This window comes from Ziziphus jujuba, chromosome 2 (assembly GCF_031755915.1).
Source record: "Ziziphus jujuba cultivar Dongzao chromosome 2, ASM3175591v1".
Lineage (NCBI taxonomy): Eukaryota > Viridiplantae > Streptophyta > Magnoliopsida > Rosales > Rhamnaceae > Ziziphus > Ziziphus jujuba.
In genome coordinates, this window is record NC_083380.1 from 8,716,348 (window position 1) to 8,741,996 (window position 25,649).

The window sequence follows — 25,649 nt, forward strand, 5'->3', positions numbered from 1 at the left end:
ATTTCAAACTCCGAAATATAGTATATGACTTTGTGTTGTATTTGACTTTCTTTAAAATTCCAAAATCTTATCCATGCATGCAAGCCTATAATTCAAACTTTTAAACTTATTTTTTATTCTATTAAATTGACCATAAAAACAAGCACTACCATTTATTTATATTTTACCAATAAATGTAAATAGTAAAATTATACATTATTTGACATATTTTAACTTCCAGTAAGACTTTTCATAAACATAAATACCAAAAAATTTGTCATTAAATTCGTTTAGTCAAAGAGTATAAATAAATTGAAACTACTTAATTAAATACAAAGACAAAAAAATTAAATAAATAAAATAAAAAGAAAAACAACTACGCACAAAAATTGCCTAATCTACACAGCTCACCGCAACGGAAACTCCATATGCTAACGTGAGCCGCTTAAGTTACGACGTCTTCTCCATGTATTAGGTCCGATTAGGGGGCATAAATTTTCCGTGCACCAACCAATAAAGTTAATTATTATTTATTTTAATTTTTAAAAACAATTTCATGAAATACAATAAATTATATATATATATATATATAAAAGAAATTTAAAATTCCATGGAAATAAAAATTGACTTTCGTATATATATCCTCTCTCTCTCTCTCTTGTGGCAGTGTAAACAGATAGAAAAAAAAAAATTTAAAATAAAAAATCCGGCAAAAATAAAAAAAGGAAAAGAAAAAGAAGACCAGCAGAGAGTCATGGTTTCAACGAGACGAAGTGGATCTTTCTCTGGTAACAATAGCAAAAGATCTTCGTCGTCCGACGATAAACCTCCATCGCCGAAGCGTCCAAAGGTTGGTTTTGTTTTGTTTTGTGTGTTCTTTTTTTTTTTTTTTTTTATTGGAAGAAAAATCTCCGTTTCTTGTTTTTGGTTTGAGTTCTTGTTGTTTGGAGCGTCGACGTTTGGATTTTATTTTATTTTAATTTTTTTGCTTTGGAAATGAATTTTGAGATTTAGGGTTTTGAATCCGTGTGGTTTTTGCAGGTTGACAATGGTGGAGGTACGGATAAATCTATGCCGACGGCGGAGAATTCAAAGGAACTGTGCATGCCACCTCCTCCGCCGCCCGCCGATCCTGGAGAATGTGGTTCCGACGATGTTCCGATCGCCGGAGATGGAGTGAGTTCTGGGAAGACGACAGAGGCAGCGTCTCAGGCGGTTGCTGTTGCAACGCCGATCGCTGAAGGTAAGTGTTTTTTTAATCACGGAGAAGAGATCTCTTTTTTTTTTTGTTTTTTTTGTTTTTGTTTTTGGGAGGGGGGGGGGGGAATTTGGGGTTTTCTGAAGTGGTGGTTGATAAATTTCTTGTTTTGGGCTTTTGTTGGTGATTTCTTGGAGGGTCTTCGCCTGTGGTGGATAAGCCGAGGGGTACTCTCCCTTGGGGGTTTTATCCGAAGAGTTTTGAGATGCCTTGGTGCAGGCTTTTGTCACAGTCTGGACAGGTTAGGTTTGCTTATTTTTATTTGATCAATTTCAATGTCTTGGTTTTTCATTTTCTTGCTTGAGCTAAGTGTTTTTCTGTGATTGCAGAATGCGAATATTGATATTTCAGCACCCAATTTTACTATTGGTTCACACAAAAGCTGCAATTTTTCTTTCAAGGAACAGTCAATTAGTGGTTGTCTTTGCAAGATCAAGCGCACGCAGGTACTTCTGAGAGTCACTGTTCTCACCTTTTTTTTTTTTTTTTTTTTGGTTGGATTTAGTGCAAAACAGAAGCTTTTGGTTGCGGACTTGTTGTCAGTGGATATCGGGGGTTCTTAGTGGAGAGGAGTGGTTGAAATGTCTACTTGGCTCCGCCTGTTTTCTCTTTTTTCGTTTTCTTTTTTAAAGTTGAATTGCTTAATAAATTTACATGCAGTATGACCCTCATTCTTTGTGGAAATGATCAGCGCGATGGCAGTTGTGTAGCAGTTCTAGAAAGTATGGGAAGTAAGGGATCGGTGCAGGTAAACGGGACAACCATCAAGAAAAGTACAAATTGTGATCTTAATTCGGGTGATGAGGTTGTTTTTGGTGTGCTTGGCAGCCATGCTTATGTATCCTTTAAAAGCAATAATTTACTGGGTTCTCTATATTTTTGAAATTTGTTTTGTATACAGTTCTTGTATCTCTTTTGCATTCCTCTGCGTAAGTTTCCTTGTGTACTGGATGATGTATTCCTTAATTTTATTGATATAGATTTTTCAGCAACGCATTACTGAACTAGTTGTTAAAGGTGTGGAGGCTCAGAGTAGTGTTGGAAAATATTTGCAGCTTGAGAAGCGGACAGGGGATGCTTCGGCTATGAATGGGGCTTCCATTCTGGCATCTTTGTCAAACCAGAAGCAAGATTTATCGCGGTGGAAGTCTCCAGCACAGTGCACTGGTAAAAATCTCCCAGGTACCGAGGTACCCTCTCATTCTGTTATTCATGATGGTACAGAAATAGAGCTTGATGGCCTGGAAGGCAACTCAACTCTAAACTTAGGGAGTGATAAAGCTGAAGACATTGGAGCAATTGAAAAGACTCCAGAATGCAACGCAGACTCTGGCACAGAGGCAGGCAATGTAAAACTCTCTGGGATGACTGATTTGCTAAGGCCTTTATTGAGGATGTTAGCTGGGTCACCTACTTGTAAACTGAAATTGAGCAAAGGTATCTGTAAACAGGTATTGGAAGAAAGAAACGAGTGGATGACGGATTCACAGCAAGCGTCGACATCGGGCATGTCGTTGCGGTGTGCAGTCTTTAAAGAGGATATTCATGCGGGAATTCTTGATGGAAAAAACTTAGATGTTTCATTTGACAATTTCCCATATTATTTGAGGTATGATTCTTTTCATTTGATGTTGTTTTTATTGTTGCTATTGTTTTTACCAATGTTGCAATTTCATTTGACAATTTCCCATATTATTTGAGGTATGATTCTTTTCATTTGATGTTGTTTTTATTGTTGCTATTGCTTTTACCAATGTTGCAACTGAACAAATTAATTGGATTTCTTCCAATTTGTTGGATTTCAGCCCCATTTATGTTTGCATGTCCAAAATCCAGATTCTAAGTTCATGGTTCCGCATTGATGAGTGATGACTTGCTTCCTTTTCTTATTTATTGCGTAATTGTATGGTATTCTTTGATTATAAATTGTGTTTCTAGGGGCAGGAAATTTTAGAAGGATTTGAATAACGAATTTTATTTAGTTTGTATAACAATTTGGTTCTGGATTGGGCATAAACAAAGAAACAGGAACAGGAGTGTAGGTGGAGCTTGGTAGTTGCCTTTGTCATGGTACAAACTTCAAATTATTATTTCTTGTAAGCTATGTTAATGTCGGCCTTTGCATACTTTTGCTTTCTCATTTATTTCTGTTATGGTCTTAATTACTGTATTCATCTCCCATGTTGTATATCAACATTTTTTCTACCTTGATTTGCTCTACCTGGGACTCACATCAAATCAAGGATTGCATTTCCTCTAAAAGGACTTGTTTGGTCAGTACGAGATCTATTTGTAGGCTAGCACCAAGCTTTGTTATAGGTCCTAAGGACTTGATTCCAACGTAGAATAGTGTGAAGGTTTACTATGTTGCACCATGACTTGTGAGGCCTTTGGTGGTGATTTCCAATATTCAATATGAATGAGTATCCAATTTAATATGAATAAATCTCATATGGGTGTGCTATGCACTGACATGATAAGATATAATTCACTCCTAAATAAAGTCCTAGGATTGATGCTGGATTGTTCATACTTTTGTTGCCTCTTATTCATGTGCTTCCTTAGTTGTGTTTACATGTAAGCTTTTAGAACTATCATTATGAAATTGTTAACTTTGAGCTCAGGTGTAGCCGATTTATTGATAACTTTTAACATTGGTTTATAATGGTTATCATTTTTGGTATCCTTCCTTTTATTTTTAAACTTGATTTATGCACCAATAATATGTGGTCTTTTGTTCTACCTTCTGTTGCAGTGAAAATACAAAAAATGTGCTGATTGCAGCTTCATTTATACACCTGAAACATAAAGAACATGCAAAGTATACTTCAGAACTTACTACTGTGAACCCGCGTATTTTGCTTTCTGGTCCTGCAGGTTCGTGTCTGATTTACAGTTTAAGTTCTATAGTAGATCTGTTATGCATAGTGTATTGGAAGTTAATTATTCTATTTAAATGACTTTGCAGGGTCAGAGATATATCAGGAAATGTTGGCAAAGGCTCTTGCTAATTATTTTGGAGCGAAGCTGCTAATATTTGATAGTCATTCATTTTTGGGTGTAAGATAAACAGCACATTCTTGATTTTGAAAATAAATTCACCCTACTTCTCATTTTTAATGCTTTGATGGGACCTGGTGTCATGTTTTGATCATTCATATCATGATCTAATGAGTTCATGTTATTATTTCATTATTGCAATCATTATCTAATCCTTTTTTATTTGTTAAGGGGATGGTAGAGGCTAATAAATGGGAATAATTAAAAAATCTGCTGTAGGGTTTATCATCAAAGGAAGCTGAGCTTCTGAAGGAAGGATTGAATGCAGATAAATCATGCAGCTGTACCAAACAGAGCCCTGTACCCACTGACTTGGCGAAGACTGTAAATCAGTCAACATGTGAAGCTGAGACGCCAAGCTCTTCCAATGCACCTTCCTCTGGCCTTGAATCTCAACCAAAGATGGAGTCAGATACTGTTCCCTCCTCCTCTGGGGCATCTAAGAGTTATCTATTCAAATTAGGTATGCCATTTTAGGTTATTCTTGGATAGCCTTTTGCCGTAGGCTTTCTCATTCTCTCTCATAATCTAGTAAGTTTGAGATTTTTTTGTAGCTGAACTTGGCATGATTTCTCTGAACATGAATCATGCAGGTGATAGAGTAAGATTCAGTCCAGTTTCTGGTGGCTTATATACATCTGCATCTTCTTCAAGGTACATACTTACTATATAATAAATTTCTAAATTCCTAAAGAACTTATTTGTGCTCCTTTTAGGTTGTCTATGCTGTCTACTGTTTACAGTTTTAGTTGAGTTGTATAGTTTTTTAGTAAGTTCTATGTGCTGGTTTTGATGTATAAATCACATCGTGACCTATGGTTGAGAGTGAATATTGGGAACTTAGAAATTTCTGATCATGAACGGTTTTGAAACAAGTTTCTGTTCTGAAACAAGTTTAAGAACTAGAATAATAATTTCTGATCATGAACGGTTTTGAAACAAGTTTCTGTTCTGAAACAAGTTTAAGAACTAGAATAATTGTTCTTTTGAAGTTAACAATTTTACGTATGTAGATGGGATTTTCATTGGATTATTCTAATTAATTTATATAGTTTGTTAAAAATGGAGGTGATACAGTTTTCTTCATAATTTTGCGGTTGTCCTGTTATTTATGTATTTTTACTCACTATATAGGGGCCCATCTAATGGATCCAAGGGAAAGGTTATGTTACTTTTTGAGGATAATCCGATGTCGAAAGTAGGTGTGAGATTTGATAAACCTATACCTGATGGGGTTGATCTTGGTGGTCACTGTGAAGTAGGTCATGGATTCTTCTGTAATGGTACATTTCATAAACCCTGTAACTGTTGATTTCTGCCACTTTTTTTTTTCCTCCTGTCTTTTTGTCTGTTTTCTCTGTCTTTTTTTGCTCCCAGATACTAAGGTTCTCTGTCTTCCTCCTCTGTTTCTAGTTAACGATCTTCGTTTGGAGAACACAGGCGTGGAAGAACTGGACAAGTTACTCATTAACACATTGTTTGAGGTGGCATTGTTTTTGTTTTGTATATATGTAAATTGTTCTTTTTGCTTTGTTTCTATTTTATTAGGTTCTTATTAACATAGTGTAATCTTCTTTCTAGGCTGTAATTAGTGAGAGCAGAAGTTCTCCTTTCATTTTGTTCATGAAAGATGCTGAGAAGTCTCTAGTTGGAAACTCAGATTCGTACAATCCATTTAAAAGCAGGCTTGAAAACCTTCCTGATAATGTTATTGTGATTGGTTCTCATACTCATACTGACAATCGGAAGGAGAAGGTAATTTTGTTTGTTCTGTGGATTTATTGACCAAATATATTTTATTGTTAGTTTTTATATTATGATATATGCCTTATGTTACATTGCGATATGAGAAAGTTAGTTTACCATTTTGGGCATGAGGCTTAACTTGCATACAGAAGCAACAAAATGAAAGATTGCAGAAGAACTTTAGAAATGAGAAAAGTATAATCTGTATTGGAACATGCTATCTTATGACTTGGCATATTGATGCTGAATGAAATTACCATTATTAAATGATTTTACAGTTGTTGGATTAATGAAATTTTCCACGCTAGTCTAGATTTTTTTGAACTGTTGTGTAAGGGTGTCTTAAAATCTGTCTTAATATCTTTTGATATAGAAAGGGAGAGATGGAGTAGGGATCCTGAAAAAAGCCTTTTCTTGTTCTTGACATAATAAGTAGCTTATGTAACAATAAAACTCAGAAGCTTTAAGTTGTTGAAAGAGTAAACAACTGTGCACATCATGCTAGTAGATAGACATTTAATATTTTTATTTTTTGATTCCTAATTTCTCTTTGCAGTCACATCCTGGTGGTCTGCTCTTCACAAAGTTTGGCAGCAACCAAACTGCTCTTCTTGACTTGGCATTCCCGGTAATGGTTATACCTCCCATATCTTTTAAGTTTTTTTATCTCTGCACTTCCCATCCTTTTTTTCTTTTCTTTTTTTTGGGATGAGACAAGTTCAGATGAGTTGGTTGGGTTCTTCCTCTAGTTAAATACAGGGCATTTTTGTGGGTGGTTGATATACTTTGTATACAGTTAATTTAGGAAGTTTCGCAGGTGTAAGGCTTAACATGTTTAGGAAACACCTTTCTAGCTTCTATAAAATTGTCTCACTCAATAAATTTGTTAATGGTGCTGTGATTGATATTGAACAGTTGATATACCAAAGCTGACTCTGTTTTGTGATTTTTTTCAGGATAGTTTTGGAAGACTGCATGACAGAGTGAAGGATGTTCCCAAAGCTACAAAATTCCTGACTAAGCTTTTCCCCAATAAAGTTATCATTCATATGCCACAGGTTTGCATCTTGAATTTCATATGATTAATTTTCTTTTAAAAAGCTTAATGACATCAAATTATTAGAAGCTTGTCAATCATTGCAGGATGAGGCGCTTCTTGCATCATGGAAGCACCAGTTAGATCGAGATTCTGAAACCCTCAAAATGAAGGGAAATCTGAAGCTCTTACGCACTGTGAGAACTTCTTTTCTCTGCATGAGTTTGAAAACTATTATTTTGAGCTTTGCTTAAAAACTAGTGTTAATATCTTTCACCTCCCTTTAGGTTTCAATAAGTCATCATCTTTCTGCTCTTTTGTTTCATTCATACCCTTAAGATCAACCACACCCCCTCTAGGGGTGCTAATTGTTATTTTAAACTTGAGGGATTAAATTATAATTAGTGAAAACCTCAGATGGTCTGGATGAATTATAGCCTGAAAAACTACTTGTCTAGTTGAAATACTTTAAAAGAACATGTTTTTTGGTAAACATTAAGATAACATTTTTTTTTTTTTTTTTTTTTTTTTTTTTTTATGGTTTGTGTAAGGCTGGCACCTTGAATGTTTAAAATTATAGATAATTTTGATAAATGCTGAAGCTTGAAAACCTTGTTTATGGATGGTGGTCTATATATTGTTCTATAACATGTTCCTTTATTTGGGTTGGCCACTCATAAACCTGGTATTACTTCTTCCTAAGTAATTTGTGTACATAACAATTTTGCCTACAGAATCTACCATTTATACGGATTTTATGTGTTCTTGTAGTTATTTTAAGCCTTTGGTTGTATTAGCGATGTGTTTCTTCAAGTTGATTTTTTTTGTCAAACCTTTCAAGTGTGGTTTCTCAAGTCTGTAGATGACTGAAAATCCAATTACCTGAATTACCATATTGTGGTTGGAAAAGTAGTTATACGTCTTGCTGACTTCTGTACTGTCTTTGGCCCTTAACAGTATGATCAATAGCAAACTTTATTTCTTTTTATTTATCAATGAACCTTTCCAAAGACATCAAGAGAACTTGGCAATGGCAAAAATGATATGAAGCAGCTAATGTTACAGATTTATTATGAACATGCACATTATTCGTTTTCTTCGGTCTATATATTGTGGAACATGCTTATAATATTTCCCCCATAGGAAGGCCAATAATTAGTTCATATGATAATCATGGTAAGCTTCCGTTCTTAGGTTTTGGGTCGGAGTGGCATGGAATGCGAAGGACTTGAGACATTATGCATCAAAGATCAGACACTTACAAATGAAAGTATGTCCTCTTTTATTATGTTAAGTCATCAAAGGTTTTTTCTTTGGTTTTCTTTTAATTTTTTGAATTGCTGTATCATGTGTTACAGGTACAGAGAAAGTAGTTGGATGGGCTCTAAGCCATCATTTAATGCAGAATCCTGAAGCGGATCCAGATGCAAGACTTGCTTTATCCCGTGAGAGGTAATTGATAGCTCATTTACTGCTGTCTTATGTGATAATAGTTAGCTGAAATATTAGCCATTGGATGCATATTGCACAGTTGTAATGCCATGTTGCAATTCTGGCAGCATCCAGTATGGGATTGGAATACTACAAGCCATCCAAAATGAATCAAAAAGCCTGAAGAAGTCACTTAAGGTAATTGTTATACCTACTTGCAACTGGCTAATATCTCAAATTTTAGTTATGGAGGCCAATCTTAAAATGATATTGTCGCTAGAAAACAAATGGATTTGTTAATTTGATGATGATTATTTTGGGTGAAATCAGGACGTTGTAACTGAAAATGAATTTGAGAAAAGGCTTCTGGCTGATGTTATTCCACCCAGTGACATTGGTGTAACATTTGATGATATTGGAGCTCTTGAAAATGTCAAGGATACATTAAAGGAGCTGGTGATGCTTCCTTTGCAAAGGCCTGAACTCTTCTGCAAGGGGCAATTAACAAAGGTTTTAATACTTTCCATATAAAAAATGTTATGGTTCTCCTTGTGTCTTTTTGTTGCTTTTTATGAATTGTTAATAGGTTTTGGATTTACTTGATTTCTTTGTATTTGTTATTATGGAAATCCATTTTAGTGTACGCATCGTGTTATTGTGTCTAGGGATAAAATGAAGAGCTCATTCATTTTTATTTTTATTTTCTATCCTCATTAGGGTTATTGTATGTGATACTTTTTATAAATCAAAATCTCTATGTGCAATTATTCATGAGAGATGCTGCATTATAGTCTATAGATAACAATTGTTACTGTGTTCATGTGTGTTTTCATGCTTTCTGTATGATAATTTTTTCAGCTAATAGTATATGGATGTTCTAACACGCACATCATTGAAGATTAAACATTAAAATTTATTTTTTGTAACACTTAAGTGTCCTATTGCTACTGCTATATTTCACCGTGCCCTAATTTCCAGACTTTTATAGTTTATTAAGGACTCAATGCTTTTGCTCATGTTGGTGTGCCTTGAACAAGGTTTAATCATCCTATCTGGTTAATTATTCTTATATGTCCTCTTTGTGCAGCCTTGCAAGGGCATACTATTATTTGGGCCCCCTGGTACAGGTAAGACAATGCTGGCAAAAGCTGTGGCTACTGAAGCTGGTGCAAACTTTATTAACATTTCCATGTCGAGCATCACATCGAAGGTTGCCAATTTCTAAAATTTGTTTATTGTGATTCTATCTTTTTATCGATTCATTTAATAAACACTAACTCGTCATTTTTCTTACTGCAGTGGTTTGGTGAGGGTGAAAAGTATGTGAAAGCAGTTTTCTCACTGGCTAGTAAAATTGCTCCTAGTGTTGTATTTGTTGATGAAGTAAGCATCTTATAAGTTATATTTTTTTGTTTATGCTGTCAGTTTGGGCTTTCTAATATCCCTTATTTATGTAGTCAGTTTGGGTTTTCTTATTACTTGTTCATAATACTTTCTTCATTGGATGTGTTATAGGTTGACAGCATGTTGGGCCGAAGGGAAAATCCGGGGGAGCATGAGGCCATGCGTAAGATGAAAAATGAATTTATGGTAAACTGGGATGGCTTACGGACAAAAGATACAGAACGGGTTCTGGTACTTGCAGCTACGAATAGGCCGTTTGACCTTGACGAAGCTGTCATTCGGAGGTTACCGCGTAGGTAAAACATCGTACCAAAATAGGCCTGATAGTCCATTGATTTGCATATGTTTTTGCTTTCAACCTGTGCTTTCCATATGCATTAATTGCCTCCAATCTTTTACCTTGCCATTCTTTATTTGAAATTACCCAATAATTTCAAGAAAACAGCATGTGCCATTTCTTCTTTGACAAGTTTTCTTCCACAGATTGATGGTAAATTTGCCTGATGCTCCAAATAGAGCAAAGATATTGAAAGTCATATTGGCAAAAGAGGATTTATCTCCTGATGTTGATTTTGAAGCTGTTGCAAGCATGACAGATGGATATTCTGGAAGTGACCTTAAGGTTTAATAGAAATTCTAGAGTCTTCTTTCCTATGGCATTTTCCTTTCGTTAGATCCACTTTATGGCATTGTTACTTGTTGACATTTTGGACTGAAATGAAATGTATTCATTGCAGAATCTCTGTGTAACTGCTGCACACCGTCCAATCAAAGAGATATTGGAGAAAGAAAAAAAGGTATGTTTAACAGTAGAGCGAATTTGGTATGATTCTGTTTATCGTATTATAATATCTTGCATTGGATGATTCATATGAAAGCACTTCAACTCAACTAAAACATCATCCACCCAGGGCAAAGGAAATTACACCAAAGGGCCTTTCTGAACTAACTACATTCATCAGCTGTGTTTGTGCTCTTTTTACCGATTTAACTCCCTTAATTCTAACCTTTCAAAAAAAAGGGGGGAAAAAAAAAGAAAAAAAAAAAAAAAAAAAGAACGCACCTTGACACGCTTAATTTGCAAACAAACAAGTGATTCCTGATAGCCTTTCACCAGTAAATCTTAAGAAGGCTAGGTTAGCTTGTGAACCTATATTCATGCTAGCCATATCTCTATGTTGAAACTTATTGATTTCCCTCCTATATTTGTTTATTTATTAACAGGATCGTCCAATATTTGTTTATTTATTAACAGGATCGTGCAACTGCACTTGCTGAAGGCAAACCTGCTCCAGCTTTGAGTGGCAGTGCTGATATACGTCCTCTGAACATGGAGGACTTTAAATATGCTCATGAGCGGGTAAAACAGAAGCTACCCTATTAACTTTCATCTTTTACCTCCGCCCCATCCCACCTGTTTTTTAAATTTCTGAGCCTGCCATTGTGTTTTAGGTATGCGCGAGTGTTTCATCTGAATCCGCAAACATGACAGAGCTTTTGCAATGGAATGAACTATATGGTGAAGGGGGTTCTAGAAGAAAGAAGGCTCTCAGCTATTTCATGTGATTGCTTCCCTGTATAAATGGTTTTAACTTCTCTCTTTCTATTTATAGTTTTGTAATTCTTTTTAACTGTTTCTCTACAAAAAAATTCTCCTAAAAGCCCATTGAGTGCAATTTGGCTCCCATGTATTAAGGGTTTGCTGGAGAACCATTTTGTCTGTAAAATGAGATATAGTGGTTCTAAGTAATTATTCTTATCCTTAGGCTCAGGATGGTGGTATAAAGAGAGTGAAGCCTTCAATGGCTCGGCTTTGCTGCTTGTGTTTTCTTCCCCATCCTCTTGCTGCCAACTTAAAAAACATCAAAATAATATTTGAAACTACAAATTTTGATTTCATAATTACGAAATGCAGGCTGAATCAATCTTTTAAGTCTTGTTTTTGGTACATATACCAATTTAGTTTCTTAATTCATTTAATAAAAATAAATTAGATCTACTGTATATCTATAATAATTTTTATGCTCATTTTTATACATATAGGATGCTAATTAGAGCAAAGAGGCTGTATATATGTATTGATCATCTCAAGCTCTGTCTTTCGGGTACAAATTATCCTATAAAGAATTTGCAATTTTTAATTATATAATTATGTGAACCTTGATTTGCAGCAGCAAAACTAGTTGCTACGTTTTTGCTGAGTTTTATTTTATTTTTTTAATTTTCGGATGGGTAGGGTAACTTGCTACTCAACTAGAAGGAAACTAGGCCGACAAGAAGTGGTTTTTACAGCCTTTTCGTATTCAAAGTCGCTGGCAAGGTCAAAAGTCATTAGCGGCAATTTTGGAATACAAGTTTAAAGTATTGATTGGACGATTGTAAGCTTAACCCAAATCTAGGGACCATTCAGCTTGGAAAAAACCCAGATGATTGGACTATTGTAATCTTAACCCAGTTCAAATTAAAATAATTCAAATGAACCCTAAAATGTTATCTACCGAAATCCCAATGCAATCCTGTAAAAAGTTAAATTAGTTAAGGGTGAATTTCATTTACACTTTTTAGGTTTTGCTATGATGTTATTTAGGTCAATTGCAATTGAGATTTATCATTAATTTTTTTTTTAATTTTTTATATTTATCAAACTAGATATATTTATTAATATTTGTCAGTTTTTACTAATTAATTTTAATAGTTGAAAGCCAAAAGAAACATTGAAATTCTCACTTTGTACATTTTGCTAATATGTCACTTAGACTCTCTAATTATTTCATTTATTTTTTGAATTTGGCTCTAAAATTTCTTTTTCTAAAATGTTTCCATATGTGTTGTTGTTTGTTTCTTGTTTCGTTTCTCCTTGTTTCTCTTGAATGCCATTTTAATGTTTGTGTACAATGCCTTGACTTCGTAAGTCCAAGTCTGAATATCTTAATTCTCCAACTAAGTCCGGTTCTGCCCCCTCTAAGCCCTATAATTAAAAGATGATAATTTGCTCTGCCTTCGTCCTGTATCCACCTCATATATGTATATATATTATTAATAAAATATATTTTATACTTATATTTTATATATTTTTGTATACTTGATATAATTATATTAGTAATTGTGAATAAATTTTCTGAATATATAATATATTTTTAAAAATATTTATATTTTTTAAAATAGTAATAATAACAATAATAATAATTTTTTAGAGGGGAAATGGGAAATCCTGCTCCATTTCCCCGTTAAAGAATTCCCACCTCAGTTATATTATATATAAAAAAAAACACGGTTTACGAGGCCGATATGGAAGTATTTTTAAAGAATAGGCCGGGGTACCGGGAAGGCCGCTCCGTTGCCATCCCTACTAAAATCATTGTTGAATGAGAGTTTAATTTAGATGAGCTCTTTGATTGTGATTTTAAGGAAATGACTGAGACACATGGCTTTTGAAAATTATTATTAACTTCTTTTTATTTTTGTATATTTATCAAAATAGACCATTATTTGTTAATTTTTACTAATTAATTTTAACAGTTAATGACTAAAAAAATTAAAAATCAATATTTTATAATTAAATGATATTTTAAAACTAAAATTTTAGTCTTCAATGATTAAATTTCGTTTGATATATTTAGAAAACTTAAAAAACGTAAATGATGATTTTTCAAAAGTGGAATCTAAATGACATAATAACAAAATTTAAATGGTGTAAATGAAATTTTCTCTTTAATTAATTATTGGGATAGGTCTAATGGCCCAATCTTATTTCTAAGCAATGTCCAAATGCAATATATTCTTCAAACTTCGATAAATTTATAAAGCTTGTTAAAGCCCTTCAACACGTCTCAAATGGATAGAAAAAATGAGAAAAAAACATCTCCATCCCGTATCGAAATCGATTTGAAACTATTCTATTAGCATTAATACGTTGTTTATAAGTTATTTGCGTCAAATATTCCACAATTTAAATTGGAATTTATTATTAATAAATAATTTCTAACTTTTAAATTTTAATAACTTTAATTTTTTTAGCCATTTATTATTTTAATTTATGAAATGAACTTCAATAAATTTTGTGAGTTGATAATTAAATTTATAGTTTAAGTATAATAATAAATAAAATGTAGATGCCATTATTAAGAAAATGATAAATTTTATAAAATTACGTTGTAAACACTTAAATGATAGATTGATATATTTTATAAATACTTAAATGGTGGATTCTTTTGAAAAGATGGGCCTTTTTTTTTTCTTTTTTTTTTTCCCTATTTACCGTAAAACTGACTAAAAAAATCAACTTCATGAATTTTTAGTACAGAATTTATAAGATTAGGATACTTTTCATTTCCATACAAAAAAAATGGATTTCAATTCTGAATATAATGTATGAAACATGAATATTAAAATACTTATAGACGAAAATTGCATCAAAATTAAGATTGATGATAGTGAATACCTACCCTATTATGTAAGAAATTTTTTTTTGGGCAAACATTTTCAAAGAATTTGATACTGTATTCTAAATCTAAAGTCACTCTGATTTAATAACGGACAAAATAAAAAAATTGAATTTGTCTTCAAATCTCCTAAACTGAGTTTGCATTTGCATACTAGCACCCCCCCAAAAAAAAAAAAGTGAATTATTTTTGTCAACGATGAATCACACATGGATTGATATAATCACATACACCCAGCTTACATAAATGTTTTTTTTTCTCAAAATTAAAACTGTTTATTTGATGAAACAATTTTATTATTATTATTTTTTTTTGGGGCATATGAAACAAAATCAGTGCTATTGAGCACCCATTTTTCAAACAAAATTAGATACCCCTTCAAAAAATAACCAAAACAACTAAGTTTGCATGGTAACACAAAGTTAATCAAAAAGTTCAAAACAAATTAAAATTAGAGTTTCTAATCATGAATAAAAATGCATTAAAATTGCCAGCAGAATTTTGATTAACTTTATAGTACAAGTTAGGGGTGAGCATGGATTGGGTTGGTTCGATTTTGGACCGAAGTACAACCCAATCCATATATATCGGTTTTTTTAATTTATAATCCAAACCAAACCATTAAAGCATTAAATCCAAACCAAACCAAATCATTTATGATCGGTTTGGTTTGGATTGGTTGATTGGTTTGAAACTTACTAATTTATAAATATATAATACAAATAAAAAAATTTCCAAATATAAAATATAAATAATAAATTATAATTATCCAAACATAAAATACAATTAGAATAATACAAAATAGTCTACAATAGAAAATAAAGAAGAAAATGTAGCAAATAATATACATCATACACTTATTAAATAACAAATATTAATGTCATCATCTCACTCCTGTAAAATTAAATTAAAATTGTTAGAGCAAATAATGTAAAATAATACATTCGTCAAAATTCATTCACTCAAGAATCAATGCATAATTCTTTTTATTTTTTAACCTTAAAATTTTGGTAAATCATAAGTCAATCAACGTTGACAAGTTCACTAATTTTAGTTAATTCTATAAGCTCTACGAAGATCAAAACAATAAAATTAGCAATAAATTATATTTAAACATTTATATTTATATATATATATAAGTAACAATTGGATACAATATATGTAGATATATATATATATATATATATATATGATGGGGATGTAAAAAATATATATATATATATATATATATATATATATTATGGTGATGGTGATGGATTGGTGGTGGGTGGCAACAAAGGTAAATGTTTAGTTTAAGGTTACAACTTACAATTTGATTTAGGATTTGGAATATGGGAATGTAAAAAAAAAGAAAAAAAAAAAATATATATATATATATATATTAAAAATCAATATATAAAAATGGAAAATAAAAATAAAAAATAATATATAAAAATAAAAAATATATTAAAATTAATATATAAAAATAAAAAAATAAAAAAAATATAATTTTTTAGTTATATAATATATTATTTGGATTGGATTGGATTGGAATTTCCAATTCAATCCATATAATTTGTAATATTTTAAACTCAATTCAATCCAATTAATATAAAAATTCAATTAAGAATAAATTGAATTAGATGGATTGAACAGATTGGATTGGATTTTGTCCAACCTAATACAAGTCTATCCAAGTCACCCCACTGAAAATAAAAAAGAAAGCGGATTATTTTGTCATGCATGGATCATATGGACATAATATGTCACATCAAAATGTACGCATATACACGCATCAGATACAAGGCAAAGGCGCGTTTGGCGACCAACACAAAAAACAAAAAAATAAAAAAATATATATATATTTATATGATTTTGCCACAAAAAGTCGGCTTGTTGACCAAGATTCTCGACACTTCAGCAAATTTATTACGCTGTTCACCTCCTAGAAGAAAATTAAAATAAAATAAAAAAAAGCCACGCCATTTCTTACTCATTCCCTCTTATCTTTCCTCATTGAAAATTCATTATCTCATTTATTTATTTTCCATTTTTTTTTTTTGGGGAAAATTCGTGGCAACTTCTTGTCACTATCTTAGATAGTCGGTTTTTAAAAATCTGAAACAGATAAAACGCGGCTCCAAAAGGAAAGACGGCATATATATATATGAGAACGCTTTTCATAATCTTTCATACAATCCCAACTCTGAGTTTTTGTTTTATCTGCTAGTTTTAGCTTACGAACTTGGTGTCCATATTGTCCATTAAAGACTACTATTTTTCAGTTTTCGTAAATACCCATTCGTAAAATGAGCAGCTACAAACAATTAGAGCGGGTTTTCTGCTTCTTCGATGAAGATGGAGATGGAAAAGTTTCACCCATGGAGCTCAAGAATAGATTGAGCTTGATGGGTGGAGAGCTACTGCTAAAAGAGGTGGAAGCTGCCGTGGAATCACTGGATTCAGATGGAGATGGGTTATTGGGTTTGGATGATCTTGTTCATCTATTGGAAGCAGGAGAAGAGGAAGAGAAAATGAAGGACTTGAGAGAGGCTTTTGGGTTGTATGATATTGAAGGTTGTGGTTATATTACTCCCAAAAGCTTGAAGAGGATGCTAAGCAACTTGGGTGAATCAAGATCAGTTGATGAATGCAGAGGAATGATCAAACAGTTTGATTTGAATGGGGATGGTTTGCTTTGCTTCGAAGAATTCAGAGTCATGATGCAGTAGAAGATTTTATTTATTTATTTTTTTGGTAATTCTTGTTGTATAGAGTGTCAATGATGAACTTCTTATTATTTATATGTTGATGATACTGTATTTCCATGGTCCTGTAATAATCATATAATTCTTTTGATTCATTTAATAAACATATATGATTCTTGTTGTTCTTTCGTTATGAGATTACATATATTTTTCATTCAGTCTTGGTTAGTTCAAAAATAAAAAAGGCAAGCATTTTGGTAATTTTTGCTTCCTTGTAACACACAGAATTTGCAAGCTTCTTTGCTGAAATGGAAGATATAGGAACATTTAGTTTGCTCTTTTATTATGGAATTTGAAGTTTTTCTTTATTACCAGAAAAAAAAAAAAAGTGTTGAGTTTTTTCTTTTAGTCTATATAGTGTTATGAACAGTAACTAGTGACATTGTAGGAAAAACTTCATTTTGGGTATAACTTGGAACCATTTGAAGACGTGTTCGCAGAGAGTGCTGGATGCAGTAATTTTCCGAGAAAGTGAGCAGAGAAAGTTTTTTTTTTTCTAAACGTGATAAATGGTGGTACGCTATTCTACTTCATTCTTGACATAAAATCAAATCAGGTGGTCGTTGGAATAGCTCTTTTACAAATTTTTTTAAACACAATATAAGAAAAATACATTAAAACGTGAAATTACATATTAATTATTTTAGAATCATATCAATATATTTAAAATATTAAATTATATATTAATCATTTTAAAATTATTTCAATTTATTTTTATTATGTATTAAAAATTTATGATAAGACTGTAAAAATAAATGGTCTGAATATTTTTTCCATTCCAGTAAGATAAAAAGTGCAGTTTTCATTGGGTACCAAAAAAAAGAAAAGAAAAAAGATTGGTGGCAATCCAATGAAATTCATACAAAGACTGCTGTAGACGTGTTTTTTCAATAGTCTCTTGATTCTGACCTCACATGTTAAAATGAATTAGGTAGAAGACAGTTCAAACCTCTTTCAAGGTCGTAAGCCATACACACGCTTCTCACACAAGATTGAACGAGTGGCTATTTCCACTAGAAGATTTGCTCATTTTCCTGGAAAAAACAGAATAAGGAATAAATGAAAAACAAAAATAATGTTCCGCAGTCAAATTCTGATATTATCCCTTACGAAATTACTGTTCTGGATGACATTTTCATATTTGTCTCCGCAATTGGAATTCAAAGTTTCCACCTCATCTTGCTTTTCGCAAGACAAGAGGGGAGTTAAAAATTTGAGATTTTATGAATACAAATTTAGAGAGTATTTTTTTAGGATAATCTGGGCCCAGTAAAAGAGCTATCTGACCCCTTTTTTATTTTTATTTTTTTGGGCATTTCCAACGGATAAGCCAATTTTGATTAAATAGCCTAAAGAAATTTAAAAAGTTAAGATGGGTTTTCATATGGTTTTCTTTTCTTTTGTTTACAACAATATTTATTATTAATTACATAAAAGCACCAAAAAAGGGGCTACTACAACGGAACTCCAGAATAATAACCTCTCTCATGCTCATCCTAGGCTTGATAACGCCATGCTGTAATTCATTAATTAAAAAAAAAGAAAAAGAAAAAGAGAAGTCCAAACAATTGAAATTGAATGTCTAATATGTAACTATTAAAAGGAAAAAGAAAATTTGTGGTTCATAGACAAAATCAACTAATAATAGAAGGAAAAATGAAGGCAGTAGTAATCTACAAAAGGAGGGTGTCGAAGCCAAATGTCCAAATTCTAAAAATTGATGGGGATTGGATTGTCCGGAAGGGTTACACAGTCCCACAAAGAACGGTATGCCGGGATACTTGCTGCATCAACACCAAGAGCAGCGAGGTTGCGACCGTACTCCTGGCGGAAATATGTCACAGAAGAAATTTAGTCATGTCACCCGAAAGATGTATAGTTTGCTTGCTGAACAACTTAATATGAACTAAAAAGCAATCACAGGGAATCACCATAGGACAGAATACCTGTATATCCAGTAACAATTGTGTGCAAATCTTTTTTGTGTTGGACACGGTCTGGTCTGAGACATCTGAGCTTGCTCCTGCACGCCTTTGTGCACCTTGCCTTATTCTTTGGAGTGATGTCTCTGTTTTTTGAGCCTGACCATGATGGGAAAAAAAAAAAAATAATAATAATAATAATCAAAAGAGAGAGAGTGAAATCTAGAAGATCCTTTTTTTTTTTTTTTTTTTTACAAAGGTAATTTTGGCATTCAGCTACTTACCACATTAACAAGTTCAGAAGCCAACTCATAATAACGGTTGGTTATCTCTGTTGTAGCACCAATAAGCAGTTCGCTTTTTGTTTCCTCGGTCAAATATTTGGTAGCTCGCTCTCCTTCCAGAAAAGCCTGGAAATTGCCGATGTTTCAATATAGCTTATAATATCACAATGTATGAATCCTAGCTTTGATACCCCTCTGTAACCCGTGAGGATTTAATCTCAACCACAATCCCAATTCTCTAGCTAAAAGAGTATGATATTATTGAAAACAAGAAAAAATTAAAGAAAATAAGATACTTATAACATAACAAGTGCATTATCTATAGCATACGTCCATATTGCTGCATCAAAGATTCTAGCAAAGCAGATAGGAGTGGAGAAGACATTACTCTTGCTTTTTGTTAGAAACACCAGATGATAAAAGAGTTCAAAATGAAAAAGCAGCGAACCTTCAGAGGACGTAATATCCCTGATACATATGGCGAATGCCGGACAGGAAGAGGTTTATTAGTCATCCTGTATGTTGCTGTTATTCCCTTTAGCTGTCTCAAGTCCTACATTTTATGGCATAATAACATATGGTGGATATCAAATTCGACCAGAGACAGGATTAAATAATAAACTAAAGAAATTAATCACAGAACAAAACATCGAGAATTTCATCAAAAAAAAAAAAAAAAAAAAAAAAACATCGAGAAATGCATGAATATTGCCACTATCCTAATCACCCAGAAAAATATCTGAATATCTAACAGCAATGTCACATTTCTGATAAGGAAGATGATGCAAACACCATCATTTTCATTACCTCATCAGATTTCTCAACTAGAGCTGCTACAATTGTGTTGATAACTTTAGGTATTAAATCATTCAATGACTTTCCACCCTGAGAAATACTCTGTTTTACAAGATTAAGAGCATCGGAAGGGCATGAAGAAAGTAGCTGAAGAACATGTTCCAAGTAGTCTCCGTCAACCTCCATGGCCAGACAATTTATGTCATGAATGATCTGAGAAAGTTATGAAGATGTATCAGCATGTAGGTGAGGAAAGATTATTTCATCCTTTTCTTTTTAAGAAGGATCAATCTCTGTCAACGGGCGAAACTCTAATAGATTGTTGTGTGCATAAGGTCTTATAATTGCACACTATGTAGCAAGTCTAGAAAGAGTTACTTCTCTCTTTGTTGTAACTAATTTTACTTAGCATGATTTCAGTACTTTGCACACATGTTAAAGACTAAAGGTTATTCACACAAATTTCATCATTGCAAAAGATAACAAATTTTGTGGAAACAAGAAAAGATGCATACATAAACAAAATCCTCTGGGACAGCAGAAATTGCCCATTCATTTCCGCTGTTGGAGCCTGCATTTCCCACCTTACGAGCAGTCAAACCAGATGACAACCAATTCGAGTATCTATCGGACAAACACAAATAGGCTGTGGATCATTAATAAGATAGAAGAATAACTAAAACAAAGTACCAACTTCCAATTCAAACTGACCTTGATAGAAGCTGCAAGGATAAGCGCAGGAACTTATCAGCGCAGGAAAGGATAAGAACATCTTCTCTCCAGCAGGATTTCAAGGAATTTAACAAAGTGACACTTTGCTTTAATGTTAAATTTTGAGAATTTCCTTGACCAGAGTGCTCATTATGAACAGGAACAAGACTGGTCGACTCAAGTGCCGAATTAAGAGCCTCCGCTATCTCATGAAACCTGAGATGATATTGTTATAAGATCAGTCGTCACCACAAAAATCTATGCACCTATCTATTAGTACAGATAGGATAGCATTCAGACTTGCATTGCGTACCTTAAAGAGAAATAAACCCCAAGATTCCACTGCTTCATAAAGTCATTATAAACTGCTTCTGCTCGGAATTTTGCAACAGCAGATCTGGACGGACAGTAGCCTTGCATGACAATTGGATGTTATAACCAAAATGAGCAAAAGATAATCTCATATGCATATAACTATGGTCCAATGATATCACTTCATATATGCATGAATAACCAAGTAAGGTCTGTGACATTCTCGGATGATATAATAGGGAAAAGCATTTTAATCATCACTACCTTCTAGATCAACCAGAAAGTCGAGGCTTGATTTGTAATTTTTTAAGAACTCTGTGGGTCTTCCAGGAGAAAAAGCACCAGGTTTTCCCTTTTGAATAGCTGAGAGAACCTCTTTGAGGATTGAATTGGCCAAGAAGTCAAATACATGCAAACCTGAATTTTCTGAATAAAACCAGCAATAACAACAGTTAGGGGGCATAAAGTGAAAATATTGATCAAGTACACATGAATGTAGCTTGTGTCAAATACTTTGATTGTTTTCAATCTAACTCATTAATTATGTACAACGAGGGATAAAAGGAAAAAAGGAAAAAAGGGGATAGAATTAATTTTGATTTTATGAGAACTAGAAGAACATTGATACTTTATCATAAAAGCTCTGGCATATAAAAAAACATTTTTGTAAGCCAGCTTAGATGAAGGGTACAATTAATTAGCAAGTCCCAGAGAAGAAGTTAAAGGCAGTGGAAACCCAGCATGTTTTGTAAAATGCTGACGATAGGCTGAACAAGAAGATGACAAAAAGTGATGGAGTTTTCGCCAGTGACACACTGGGGGAAGATCAGTAGAACATGAGTGCAATGTGCCTCAAGAGTCAAAACCTCAGTCACGTAATAATTCAGAGCTCTGCTAATCTGTTAGGAGTTCAACGTAAAATAGCAACTACCTTCAAAAGAAATTTCCAACAAAAATTTGCAGTCCTTGTCAATGCATTGTTTGATGTGCATATAATCATTCTCAAGTTCATCTCCAGAAGACCCTAGATCCAGTGCTGATGGTCCATGTGGAATAATTTTCTGTATCAAGGGAGCGACTACAGTTGTACGAAAAAGTTCCTCCGCATTCCTAGTGTTATCAATTGCAGCATATGCACGTAAGCAATTGTAAATTGCATTTGCATCTCGGTGTTCCAGTCCATCTACAAAACAATGTCCCAAGCTAGCATCTAATAATAAGCTAGCACTTTGAATCCTCTTCTCCATGTTCTCAATGAAAGGCAGGTTCTGTACTGGCATAATAGAGAGGATCGATGAGCACAGAATTAACAACTGCCTAAGAAAACAGTACTTAGCACGCTGATATTCCCACTTTCAATTTAAGAATGAATAGACATACGCCAAAGGCATGCTATAGAACCAACAAAAAAGGGATATTTGAACATCTTAAAATAAACTGATTAGTAGCGTGGTTCCTGCAGTGAGACAACTAACATATAGTAATTGAAAAGTTTAAGAAACAAATCTCAATTTAATTGTCTATTATAATTTTTGGAAACTGGAAGTTGCAAGAGTGAATAGATTATACCTAGGTAATGGATTAAAAATAGACATTTGAAAAAAAATAAAAAAATATATTAATCAAATTTATGCGCGAGAGAGAGAGCAAAACAAAGACCTGCGCATGAGCGATATAGAACTTCAGTCGATTCATCTCGGTTGCAATTCTTTCCAAAAGCATACTTTGAGTCTCTCTTAGATTTGTTCCATTCTCAACAGATTGTAAGGAAGGCCCGTTATTCATAGAGTTTTTGTCCATCAAATTTACATCTCCATTTGACCAATCAGCTGGCACACTTGGCAGCTCCTTTATCAATTTTTCAACCTACATCCATTCATCAGGGAAATGACTCTAACACTCCAAACAATAACGTGGTTACCCAAGCAAGTTTTTGCTATCTCAATTAAACGATGATTTTCAGACCCAACATAATCACAAACAAATGTGAAATGAAAAAGCAAATTGGAAAATCCAATTTCATCTACCTCCTACAATGTGAACACACAGAAATCGTTCTTGTAAGTTTCTAATGCAACCATTGCAATGGAGCTAAAACTAAACCAAACAAAAAATAGCCCTCAATAACAACACTCACATTGTGGACAAAATCAAAGATTACCATAAAACATCAAGCTCTAGAAAAAGCACCCATCCATACTATACGCTCTAAATTCGAAATCGGACATTTGGGGGGGGGGAAATCAAAACGAAAATGAAAATAAGAAATAAAACGCATACCTTAGAGACCACGTGAAATGTATCGAGCAAAAGCTCCAAGACCTCTCTGGCGGAGGCAGCCTCCGATCTCTGTTTCAAACCGTTCTTTAAAGCCACAAGCGCGCCATCCACGGAGCCTCTGAACTGCTCGATCTTGTCCCTGAGCTCAACCAATGGAGCGCGCATTCGCACCACAGCTGCATCCACGTCGACGAGTTTTGTACTGAGATTGACGAAGTCAGCATAGTCACGGTTGATCAACTCGATGAGTTCGTGGTTGAGGGAAGAGAGATGGCTCTGAAGCTCGGATCGAAGAGTGTCGAAAGGAACGAAGGTTCGGAGCTCGGAGATATAGGATTCGGAATCGAAATTCTGGGAGAGGAATAGAGAGGGCTTGAACCAGAGCGGGTGGGCATCGAGTGGGTCCGAGAAGAAGTCAGTGGCGGATCTATGTGGTGCTGGGATCGGATCCGCCATTGCAGCTTGGACTTTAGGAATTTTTTTCCCACTTAGTTTTTTCTTCTTTTTTTTTTTCTTTTTTTTTTCCTCTTGTTTGGTTGCCGAGAAAGAGGCGGTGGTTTTTGTTTCAGGGTATTATCATATCACTTTACGATAGGAGAGAGAGGAGGTAGAAGAGAAGTCTTAACATTAATTTAGAAGGGTGAAATTGGATTGCGCTATGGTGTAAAAATTGACATTATTATGACGGTTAATTAATTATATATTTTCTCAGTTTTTTTTTTTTTTTTTTTTGGGGAAAAAAAATTTAATTTTTAATTTTTGTAATATTTAAAAAAAAATTTAAAAGTATATTTTTTATTTTAATCATTTAACAATTTTTCCCATTATTTTCAACCAAAAAAAAGAAAAAAAAAAAAAGAAAAGACACTGAGCTAGTTTCATTTCATTTTAATTGGACAACAATCTCAATTTTTATTTTTATTTTTTATTTAAAAAAAAAAAAAAAAGAAACTACAATCTCTATTTGTATTGCTTAATCTTGAACCAGAGCGGCTGGAAAAATTTCTAGTACTCCTGGAGTATTGAGTCCTTAGAACAAAAAAGAAAAAAATGAAAGGCAGCCATCTGACGTGTATTGAGTTAAGTGTTTTTGAGGAAGCCATCTGACGTGTATATCATCCATGTGTCAGCCACATGTCAATAAATGAAAGGCAGGAGTTCTAAAGGCTCAGTACTCTGGGAGTATTACAAATTTTTTCCTTCATTGGATGAATATGTTGTACTGTTGTAGGCTTTCCAAATAAACAAAAAACCCATTTTACATAGATCTGGCCCATCAAAGACAAAAATTAGGGTCCAAATCCACTCAATTATGGTCTTCGACCAAAGGTTTTCATCATTAGCCCATTCAGGTCTAAGTCACCTAAACTTTTTACACATAATGTTGGTCATTTTTTAGTTTTGTTATAAAGTCTGCGAATTTCAATAATCCGCACCATTTTTTTTTTCTTTAAATCATAAATTATATCATTTTATTCACATATCGACAATTTTACTATTCAAACAGAAATTTGCACATGATACTACTGTGTAACCCACTGAACTTTTTTTTTTTCCTCTTTTTTTTTTTTTTTTTTTTTGAAAGGAAAATAGGACCCTCTTTCAATTGTCAAATTGTTACAAAAATTGTTGAACATAAAAAATTTTACGAAAAACTAAAACCAACATTTCATTAAAAAATATTATTTTTTCCCATTTTTCTTTTTATTTAAACAGTCCACTAGAGATTACCAAGGGAGGAATAACTAATATTAGAAATAATTTTTAGGTAAATTAATATTGGATTGTGCTTAGATGTTTTTATATGTTTCAAAATTTGAACCACCCCTTTGTATTAGACTTTATTTCTAAATTTTGAGACTCCTTCCAAGCATAATTTTCGGTTTAAGCTTCTATTTAGTTAAAAAAAAAATTTAACTAAACATATGTTTTTCATTTTAAAATCAAATTTTGATAACAATTTTTTTTAAAAAAAAAAATTAAGTGGCCAAGCCACGATGTTTCGCAGTCTTATATTTATTTTCAACATTTCGTTTTTTTTTTATATTTAATTAATTATACAATTGATTTGAAGAATTACAAAAAATATCATAAAACAAAATTTCTTTAAAACCATAAAATCATATGCATTTTTTGGAATCATAATGTAAATGCAAATAAAACAACAAAAATCTTTTTCAATGCTTTAGTACAGAGTATTTTTAAGTTATTTGAAAATATAACTCTTAATAGATTTGAGACT

At 33.0% G+C, this 25,649-nt stretch overlaps 3 protein-coding genes across 7 annotated transcripts; 2 read left to right on the plus strand and 1 right to left on the minus strand.

The window, feature by feature from the left end:
- Window positions 1-617: 617 nt before the first annotated feature.
- Window positions 618-11,735, plus strand: LOC107404545 (uncharacterized). Of its 4 annotated transcripts, none has more exons than XM_048473413.2 (28): window positions 618-829; window positions 1,021-1,222; window positions 1,375-1,478; window positions 1,567-1,683; window positions 1,929-2,075; window positions 2,218-2,577; window positions 2,689-2,846; window positions 3,993-4,114; window positions 4,206-4,297; window positions 4,517-4,760; window positions 4,852-4,951; window positions 5,432-5,580; window positions 5,711-5,781; window positions 5,879-6,052; window positions 6,600-6,671; window positions 7,000-7,101; window positions 7,187-7,276; window positions 8,274-8,349; window positions 8,438-8,531; window positions 8,639-8,708; window positions 8,841-9,020; window positions 9,598-9,720; window positions 9,810-9,893; window positions 10,026-10,210; window positions 10,398-10,536; window positions 10,652-10,711; window positions 11,170-11,274; window positions 11,367-11,735. In XM_048473413.2, exons 1-28 carry the CDS (start codon window positions 734-736, stop codon window positions 11,478-11,480), a joined length of 3,630 nt encoding a protein of 1,209 aa, XP_048329370.1. In that variant the 5' UTR covers window positions 618-733; the 3' UTR covers window positions 11,481-11,735. The 4 variants fall into 4 exon arrangements, with proteins under 4 accessions (XP_048329370.1, XP_048329367.1, XP_048329369.1 ...); XM_048473412.2 differs by having other exon boundaries at window positions 619-829; window positions 2,218-2,586; XM_048473410.2 differs by having other exon boundaries at window positions 2,218-2,846.
- A 4,783-nt stretch (window positions 11,736-16,518) lies between these two features.
- On the plus strand, window positions 16,519-17,231 carry LOC107404544 (putative calcium-binding protein CML19). The gene has a single exon (XM_016011496.4). It carries the CDS (start codon window positions 16,645-16,647, stop codon window positions 17,065-17,067), a length of 423 nt encoding a protein of 140 aa, XP_015866982.2. The 5' UTR covers window positions 16,519-16,644; the 3' UTR covers window positions 17,068-17,231.
- Window positions 17,232-18,671: 1,440 nt separating this feature from the next.
- LOC107404546 (conserved oligomeric Golgi complex subunit 2) lies at window positions 18,672-24,041 on the minus strand. Of its 2 annotated transcripts, XM_016011499.4 has the most exons (12): window positions 23,408-24,039; window positions 22,787-22,993; window positions 22,059-22,395; window positions 21,392-21,553; window positions 21,129-21,228; window positions 20,816-21,031; window positions 20,620-20,728; window positions 20,117-20,317; window positions 19,758-19,862; window positions 19,310-19,435; window positions 19,050-19,184; window positions 18,672-18,927 (listed from the first exon to the last, which is right to left on the minus strand). In XM_016011499.4, exons 1-12 carry the CDS (start codon window positions 23,861-23,863, stop codon window positions 18,814-18,816), a joined length of 2,268 nt encoding a protein of 755 aa, XP_015866985.2. In that variant the 5' UTR covers window positions 23,864-24,039; the 3' UTR covers window positions 18,672-18,813. The 2 variants fall into 2 exon arrangements, with proteins under 2 accessions (XP_015866985.2, XP_024924466.2); XM_025068698.3 differs by lacking the exon at window positions 20,117-20,317 and having other exon boundaries at window positions 23,408-24,041.
- Window positions 24,042-25,649: the final 1,608 nt, after the last annotated feature.